This window comes from Alosa pseudoharengus, unplaced genomic scaffold (assembly GCF_046254945.1).
Source record: "Alosa pseudoharengus isolate Yale_2024_CS ecotype anadromous, Long Island Sound unplaced genomic scaffold, YU_APseudo_1.1 YU_APseudo_1.1_scf_11, whole genome shotgun sequence".
In the NCBI taxonomy this organism is placed as follows: Eukaryota; Metazoa; Chordata; class Actinopteri; order Clupeiformes; family Clupeidae; genus Alosa; species Alosa pseudoharengus.
In genome coordinates this window covers 15,953,070-15,962,375 of record NW_027468576.1, presented here as the reverse complement: position 1 = coordinate 15,962,375, position 9,306 = coordinate 15,953,070, and the positions used below count along the sequence as shown (strand labels likewise).

The following is a 9,306-nucleotide window of genomic DNA, read 5'->3' as shown; positions in this document are numbered from 1 at the left end:
CTTCAGCAATCTCAGCGCTGCTTTTTCTGTGGAAGCAATGGCACAGTATCGTAAGCTCAGATCTCAATCAAAGCCATTACATAAGCCAAACAGCAGTCCAGCTATAACAAAGAAAGGAGACCCCCCCACACACACAAACACTGACAAAGTATAACTTACTTGGGTTTGAACCATCCAGACTTCTGGGTTTCTTCAGGCTGAAATCACAGAAAAAGACAGTCAGTCTCTAACTTCCATCCCCTTGTATGTAAATGGGCTTTTGGCATCTTTGTTGGACTAATCCTATAATCACTCGTTATCACCTATTTTAGATGATTGAGTTCTGCCTCACAAATGTCATTTCTAAAATGGAGTGATGAAGAGAGTGTCTCCGGAGAGATACTTACCGCAGGCTGCGAATCAGCATAGGGATCTGAGAAAACAAAAACAAAACAAAAACAGGACAGATTGACTACTGTGACAAAACATTTCTTCCTGTCCTTCCAGTTAATTAGGTCAGACCTAAATGAAACCATTCATTGTTTCCTTTTGATCGGACTGATAGATACATCATGTGATGCCTCTAATTCCCTTTGTGTTTTAAAGTTTCAATCAAAGGAAGCGGTGCATGATTGATGATTATGTCTAAGAGATGCTCTGCTGTCTCAAGATATAATAAGTAAGATAATGGAACTATGTTGAGAGTAATGTAGCATTTGAGATTGTATGATTGTGTACAATCAAAGTACACTTGACAGGGCACACCACGTCTTCGAAGGGCTTTAAAAGGTTAACATTTCTAATCGTTGTAGCAAAATATTCTCAGACATTTTGGGCTACCTGTCCTGGATATAGCCTGACAATTCATGGGTGTCATCAGGTCCGTTGCCACAGATGTATAAAATCAAGCGCCATGCAGTCTGCATTCATAAACTAGGTGCTTGGTTTTATACACCTGTGGAAAGGGACATGATGAAAGCCATGAATAGCTGACAAAGATGGATCATGGCCTGAGAAACTATCCAGGTTTCTTCCTGTTTTGATATCACATTTCAAGGAATCTAACTTACTTTTTGGTGGGGACTTGCGCTTCTTGCTTTTTTTCTTATTGGTTGTCAGGTCAGTGGTTCCAGGTGGGCTCTCCTGTGGTCTGCAAAAGGTACAATGCCATATTAATGTCCTTCGACAGTAAGAGAAAAACACTGAAGTGTCTCAAGATGCCTTTCTACCATTGGAAATCTTAGTAAATGAAAATCTTCCTACAAGACAACAGTGGAGTTGTTGTGTGATTAAAAGAATAAGTTGTTGGGCAGGACTGGAGCCAGTCTTTTGAGTTTACCTGGTGGGCATCTTGGCGTCTTGACTGACTGGCGAGTCCAGTGTGTCCGGAAGTGCTTCTGCAGCCGCTGCCTCTGTGTCTGGGAGCTCGGCCACTGGAGGTCCAAGCTCTGTGTCTTCATAGACCTCATCCAAAGCTCCGAGAGCCTCCTTTGGAGCCTCGGGCTCTGCACTGGACACAGCCTCTTCAAGAGTGGATGACTCGGAGATTCCGCACTCAGGAATTTCCACCTCTGGTGCTCCAATGTCTTGAACGTCTTCGCATTCTGGAACCACTGGTGAAAGGTTCCGGGCGTCCACAACAGGCTCCTCTTGGCTGAAGTCCTCTGGAGCTGGAGTCCCCACTTGAGAAACAGACACAGACAGTACTGCTATCATAACAGGGTGGGTAAGAATTTGATGAAAAATGCCTTGCATGCATGTACTTTGTTGAGAGAAAAAAAGATTAATGTACATTACATATGTTATGTTTGTACTGCCAAAATGGGTGGAGGCAGTCATTGCAAGGTGGCATTCAGAACTTGTTACATCATCATAATTAGAGATGCACCGATTGCAATTTTTGGGCCGGTTCCAATTTCCGATTTTTCATAGAGTTTCACCTGCCGATACCGATTTTAGCCGATTCCGATTTCATTTCTTCTAACCATTTTACAGCACACACAAATAGTTATTTTCTATCTTTTCTTTAATAGAACATATTAATATAGAAGTGTAATCAACTTATCAATAATGAAATGGCTGTTAAAAAAATGGAACCGGTGATTAGACAGATTCTTCTTCAAGTCTAACTTCAGCTGCAGTATCAAACTATAATGCCAGGGTAATTATAATGCCATATGCTATAATGCCAACTACAGTGTGGGACATTCATTTCACAGACTACTAATATGAATGCACTGTTATGGAACATCCATTTTTTTCTTCTTATATCCAATATCCAACTAAAGATATAAGAACAATTTTCATGATACATTTGAACATGCTACCATGGAACATATTTTTATATGCATTGATGAATTTATGGGAGGGCGAGGGAAAAGTAGGAGTAGGCTATCACGCAAACACAGGGGAGGAGAAGTACTAATAGCGATTAGGTGCTCCACCATATGAAAACAGCGCACGTCTGTTTTGCGGTGAAAAACTTAAATCCAAATTCCGGTTAAATGAATAAATTAGGCTATAGAAACTTTCAGAGACAGCTGATTCAGTATTCAGAGCATCAGTTTTCTATATTGTAGGCTACAATATCAAAAGCAACTTCTATAGTTTGTTCACTTTCACGACATCCACTTCTCAATCTGCTAGGCATAGCCCTAGTCTGCAGTAAATAGTTACGTGCAGTAAATAGTTCTAGTATTTTTTTAAGTGTAGTAGAACTACTAGGGCTACTGTATGTCGCTGCTTGTTGACATCTTATTATCATGTAGGCTAGCCTATGATCGCTAAACTGATTATTTTTATGTCGCAATCGGTTATAGATAACCGATTGCGACATTAAAAAGAATCAAAGTTTAGCGAAGATCTCCATTCAGCTGCTCTTGTGGTTCAGCTGTGGGCACGCAATTAGCGGCAGGGATGGGCGGTGATGACGTAGCCTATGAAGTGACAGCTTAGTAAATTCCACGCAATATGGCAAAGCAACGTTAGCCGCAAAACTCAATAGCCTATTACGGCTTCCACACACAGCTGCGTTCCGTCAACGCATGCCAGTTGGTGTTCCCGACGGTAGCTATGCAAATGACTTGAAGTAAAACCGTAATGTGATTGGTTGGTGCCGTCCATAGATTGGCTTGATTGTCCGGTGCCGTCTGTCGGTGCAGCAACAGCTGAACTCCTCAACGCGAGCGGCGGGAGAAACGCGATGCAACGGACCCACAATTCAGTTCGGCAACGGATCACGTGAGCCCATGTAAAGTGAATGGGATGCGTCTCCAGCAACGCGATGCACGCAGCTGTGTGTGGGAGCCGTTAGTGCTTTCTGTGTAGACCTACGTCCAGCCCTGAGTGTTGGCCTGGTTGCTAGCTTCTTCAAACTTTGCAAACTCAGATGGGTGTTGTTAACATTGCAGCAGGCGAGTGCATTTGACCGGCATAAAATCGGCATGTCTCAGACTGATCGGCCAGTCATGGCCGATCACGTGAAAATCGGCCAATTCCGGTCACCAGCCGATCTATCGGTGCATCTCTAAAATGATCACTTCTGTGTCATTCTTCACTAAATGTTTTTAAGTAAACATTCTATATGCTTGTTTGTGTTTGTTAATGCATGCATGTGCTTTACCATCCTCCTCCTGGGGCTCTGGGATCTGGCTGATGAGTTGATAAGGGCTGAGGTCCACTACAGGAGGCCGATGAGGTTTGTCAGGAGCAGGGCCCAGGGATGGTATAGGAGGCAAGGGCTTTCTGACTGGGGTGGCTGGGTGAACCTCTGCTTGTGCCTCCTCCATCGCTGGCTCCTCCAAAATGGGAGAAACTTGTCCTAGGTGGTGAAGAGGGATTGTCAAGATGGATAGAAGTCATACTAGAGGAACGTGATCGCACCCACCCAAGCACGCACAGACACAAAAAAAGACATAAACACACACACACAGACAGACACACACACACACACCGACAGACACACACACACACACAGGCACACACACACACACACACACACACACACACACACAAATGTACTGGAGGACTGAGCATACACAATTGGGTCTGATGAGTTAACAGCTGAAATGTAAATGTAATGTAGTCTACCTAGCTGGGCCTGTCGGACAAAATTTACATGCTTCCTTTGATAAAACAGGATAAGAGTGTTATACCAAACTTGAACCAAAGATAAAAAGCAATACAACTGTGTCTCTTAGGACCAATAATAACTAGGCCTACAATGCTTTTACCTGCTAACCAGTTCATCTTACTAGCTAAACATTTCGTCTTGGACATATATTTAGGATGCAAGAAGTCTCTGTCAAAATAACAAATAACATGCCAGTGTTTGCCAAGTGAAATACAAGCAAGAAGAGAAAACAATGAATCCAGCAGGATGCTTGAAATGTTCAGTTGTCTCTGTCTTAAAGCGCAACACATTACCACACCTCTTTGTCATCCTGGCTATGACAGACATGCTAAACCTGGTAACCTCAACGGTCTAATTCTAGATACCTAAAATACCAGAGCTCTCTAAAGGAATGGGACGTTTTTACAAGCATTTTCAGCTTTAGATACTTGTAACATGTATTCAGGTTGTATAAAAACTAAATTGAAGAGCCTAACATACTGATATATAAATTATACATGAATAGCTAGATGCCAAACGATGATGTTCATTGCAAAGCCCAAATTGTGAACACAAAATTCCCACTTAACATAATCTAACTAGTGATAAGTGCTGAGGATATTTCTGATTAAAGTGCAACGTTGTATTTTTGCAATGACTTACTGTGATCGAAACCGTTCACCAGAGACACTGGTTGTCCCTGGTCTGCCCCAGCCTTCTCGGTTGAGTTTTCATAATCAACTGGGGGGAGCTCAGGCAGCGAGAGTGTGGGACTGACCGAGGGGGTGTGGTCAGCCTGGTTGGGGGTCATCCTGACGGGCGGGACGGGCGGGACAGGCGGGACGGGCGAAACTGACGGGGACAGAGAGGGGGAAGGGGTTCTGACTGCCTTGCCTGCATGTTTCTTCTTGGCCTTTTCCAGTAGGTCGAGTATTCTCTGGTCACTAGGCGTGGTCCGTTTCTCGGGGGAGAACTCCTCTGCTCTCTCCAGGACCGAGAGGGCCGATACAGGTTTGGTGGGGATAGGACACAGAGGTTCCCCAGGTGTTTCTTCTGTGGAAGCGCTACTACTTTCCTGTTGTGTTTCTGAAGCAGCATCCTCCACCTCAGCAAATTCTACAGGTGCTGGGGGCAACTCTGGAGGAAGGGGGGTGGAGGCTGCCTCAGGAGAGGCAACTTGTTCAGGAGAGGGAGTTCTAGATACAGCCAGACTGACAGAGGCTGGAATTAAGGGGGTGGGTAAAAAGGAGGCCGGTGGATCAAGAGAAGTTACATCTGGAATACTGGGGTCGGTAACATCCACATCTTGAATGATTGGATCCGGGATAACTAGATCTGAAATTTCTGGATCAGGAGCATCTGAGTCTGGAATTTCTGGAGGCGGGATGATTGGGGTTGGAATATCTAACTCTGAAATCTCCAAAGCTGGCTCATCTGGAACAGAAATTTCTGGAGCTGGGATATCTGACACAGAAAAGTCAAGTTCTGGTACCTCTGCTACCTCAGGAGCAATTTGTGTCAGAATATCTGGAACTGGGATGTCCGGCTCTGGAATGGATTCTATAGCAATTGCAGGGGTAGAACTTTCCAAATCAAGAACAGACAAAACAGTGGTTTCAGAGGCAGGAAGTTCTGGATCAGGAATCTGCAGTGCAGCATCTTCAGGGGCAAGAACCTCTGGCTGCGGAATGCTTGGGGGAGAAATTTCTGGAACATCCAGAGGTGGAACATCAGGACTACTGGGAGGTGTAGGTATGACTGGGATGGGAGGGATGAGAGCTATCTGAGCCACAAGTGTATCAACCACTGGGGTGGAGCCACTGGATGGTGGACTGGGTGGGCTTGGTGAGATTGGGGGTGATACACTTTCGACAGTTCCTGCCTTGACTTTTGCAGGCTTTAGAGGCTTTTTGAAGAAGGAAATCCCCTTCTTCTTTGGGGTGGCAGGTTTGGTTGTCTGTGTTGGGGAGTCAGGCTCAGGAGTTGGGGCTGGCACGGTCACTGGGAGGACCATGGGCAGCTTCTTATCTTTCATTGCCTGCATGATAATGTCCGCCTCTCTCTTCTGTTTTTTGTCAACAAGTTCCGGCTTTACGCTGGGATCTTTGTTTTTGGATTTGGGGGCTGCCGACTGTGGGGACGTGGGTTTCAGGGTCTGCGGCGGCTTGTCATCTTTGAAGACCACACGGGGAGCCATTCTGTTCTCCACGGCAGCGTTGATGGAAGAGATGAGAGTCACATGCGTGCCACTGGGGGGAGGGGGGATGAGTTTTGGCTTTTGCGGAATGGCAGGTTTATTCATCAGCTTCAGGGCATCTTCTTGCTGGAACTTTGCCTTTAGGGCTTTGAAGTCCAGCAGTTCTTCCTATCAAAGTAGAACTTAATATCAGCAGGGAATTCAGGTAAATTTGCTACTGACTATGGCCTTGTCCCATTAGATTACAACACCTCACACACAAAATATTAGCCAACATGCAAATTCTCAGGTCAACATTTCTCACTTTCCCCACAACATTTGGTGATGATTGCTCAGTAATATTTGAAAATGACACATAAAACACATCCCCAACTGCTTTGTGATGCTTTGTTAGCCTATACTTCTGAACTACAATCCTTTTACCTGCTAACCAGTTTGAAGGCAGTCAAACATTCATGTATTTCTTTAACAGACTAATTTGAATATTGAAATATTTTCTTAATTTATCACATGTAACACTTATACTAGACAGAGACCTTGTTTACATTCATACGAACATAGGCAGGCACTCAAAACGAGTACTAGCCTACAGACCTGACTGACCAATAAGCACCTGATATTTAATATGTATAATATTCCAGACAGAGGGCAATCTGAAAAAGGAGTAGACCTGGCCTATAGAATCAACTTTGACAATTCAGTCAGTGAAGAGAAAATCATTATCAGGCCTGGAAAAATACGAATACGAAAAACTTTATTATCCACAAAGTGGAATTTTAGTTTCACCATACAGCACACAGGACAGACAAGCACCACACATTCAGTTTCATAAGCACTGCATATCATATAAAATACAGTCAAGCCTGGCCAGTCAATAAATACCAGTCAATAAATAAGTAGGCCTAAGCAACAAAATGACAGCGTTGTAGATTAAGTCAAACAAATTACCTGTTCCATCATTGTACAGGATAGCAAATCAGACGAAACTCTCCCAGCTGTTAGATTATGAACTTCTCATCTCCAAAACGTATGTATTTTCCAGTCCAGGTATCACTATCAACAGACGATGTGCACTCTCATGAGTTTCTGAAAATGTGCTAAATGTCGCTTGTTTTTAAAACACCTGTTAACAGATTGGTTGAAGGAACTGTTCCGCTGCCATGAGAGCTGTATGTGTTTCGGTGCGAGACTGAGACGGGGTGTAAATAGTTCACCTCGTCAGACAGGTATCGCTGTTGGTCTGAAGACGGGAGCGAATCAACCGCGACTAGAAATTCATTCTTCAAGAATGCAGTTCGTCAGGCATCTCTTCCGTATGTTGACAGGACCACAGACACTTCACAGCAGCGCCATTGTCCCACTTTTTCCAAAACAATAACCATTACATTTCCTCATGTTTGCCGTAAGATGTTTATTCCAATAAATTGATGTTGGATGAATCATAAGAACATGACAACATAACAACGCTATACCGTAGCCTAATAACTGAAGGTGTGGCCAGTCACACTTTAAAGATGGCACATGGGTGGTGGCGCATTTACAACACATTAATCCATTTTTTAAGAGGAGATTAACTCTGACTCAGAGTAGTAGCGTTACATATTTGGTGACACTGATCACCGTTACCTGCACCACAAACATCACCCATTGGTATTTGATTGCTGTCATTTCTCAATTTCACAGTGCTCAATGAGATGATAATCACACCGCTTTTAAGGAAACATTTTGTTGTGATTGCTTTCCGCTCCTACACATATCCAAACATTAACATTTATATAAGTCGGCTTGTATAATGCCATGACCAGGCATCATTCAAATTGTAAATCAGTCACATGACAAGGTTGTGGAACCAGATATAAGTGAACCAGCTGCTCAACACCCCACACACACTCTCTCTCTGATTCCTGTATGACACCAGCTCCACTTCCTCTGCACTTACCTCATTAGGGTAGAGCCTATCTCTGTTCTACAGACAGGACAACTCCCAAGACAGGACTCTTTCTGAAATTGAGAGTCAAAAAAAAAAAAAAAAAGAGTATTAACTGTATATTGGTCAGCTTCTACAGGCACTGGGCCAGAGACAGCTTGAGGGGTCAGGGCATCCAGCTCCTCTCGAGACCAGCCGAGCTGATATTTTCCCACGAGGATGCAGAGGAGGGTTATGAAGGACACATGTGAGGATGCAGTGGCTTGTGTAAAAGATTTCATATTTCAAAATGCTTGTAGTCTTTCCTCAGCAGGGAATTCATTTTTAGAGTGGCCTACGGTAAAAAGGATAGTATTTACCAATTTTGAAAAAAAATATATGCAGCTCCTTCTATTTTCAATGTTCATGTGAAAAGAAAATCTAAACATACCATATGTAGGCTAAGCACATTCAGAAACAAAGAGATTTTTTTTTAAATGTCAGAATTACTTTAAGTAATTACTTTTTATAATGACAAACATCTCTATATGAATTATGATAGAGAACAATGGAGTAGGAACCATAGTTGTACGGGCACTATGATATCTACTGTACCTTTCAGACAATAAAAAAAGCGTTAAATTGATGATTATTTTATTAATAAAGCAAAGGCATTTCCTTTTGGGATGTGTTTATTGATAACAGTATTACATGGTGGGATACGTAAATAAAAAAAAAAAAATCAAAGAAAAAAATCTCTAAAAATCCACTGTAGAATGTCATTTTCATCAAGATAAAAATAACGCTCCTTTAACATTGCCAAACCATTAGCTGAGGTAAAGTTAAAATAGGTCTAGAAATGTACGGAAACAGTTATGTTACATTTTTTCCCTTTTTCATCAGCTTGTTTTCTGGTTTGTCCCTCTGATTTTTAGTTAGATCTTAATTCAAAACAGGTCTCAAATTAAAGTAGGACTCTGGCCATAAAATAGGGAGTATCTGTAGCAGTCACAATAAATGAAATGTTAGCAGGTGGCCTAAAAACAGAAGCCTGGAACAGCTTGTCAACAGACATCTAGAGCAGGGGACAATGCAGCTAGAACGAGGAGGGTT

At 42.9% G+C, this 9,306-nt stretch overlaps 1 protein-coding gene across 1 annotated transcript in view; it reads right to left on the bottom strand.

Moving 5' to 3' along the window:
- The window catches only part of LOC143116802 (uncharacterized), a 12,207-nt gene extending 4,691 nt beyond the window's left edge, over nt 1-7,516 (bottom strand). The window contains exons 1-8 of the mRNA XM_076278120.1: nt 7,236-7,516; nt 4,754-6,455; nt 3,602-3,799; nt 1,319-1,661; nt 1,050-1,129; nt 387-412; nt 160-197; nt 1-26 (exon numbers count right to left, since the gene is read on the bottom strand). The exon at nt 1-26 is cut by the window's left edge and continues 122 nt beyond it. Of these exons, the coding sequence (XP_076134235.1) occupies nt 1-26; nt 160-197; nt 387-412; nt 1,050-1,129; nt 1,319-1,661; nt 3,602-3,799; nt 4,754-6,455; nt 7,236-7,247 (2,425 nt within the window). The 5' untranslated portion in view covers nt 7,248-7,516. The remainder of the gene's footprint in view (nt 27-159; nt 198-386; nt 413-1,049; nt 1,130-1,318; nt 1,662-3,601; nt 3,800-4,753; nt 6,456-7,235) is intronic.
- Between the last annotated feature and the right edge of the window lie 1,790 nt (nt 7,517-9,306).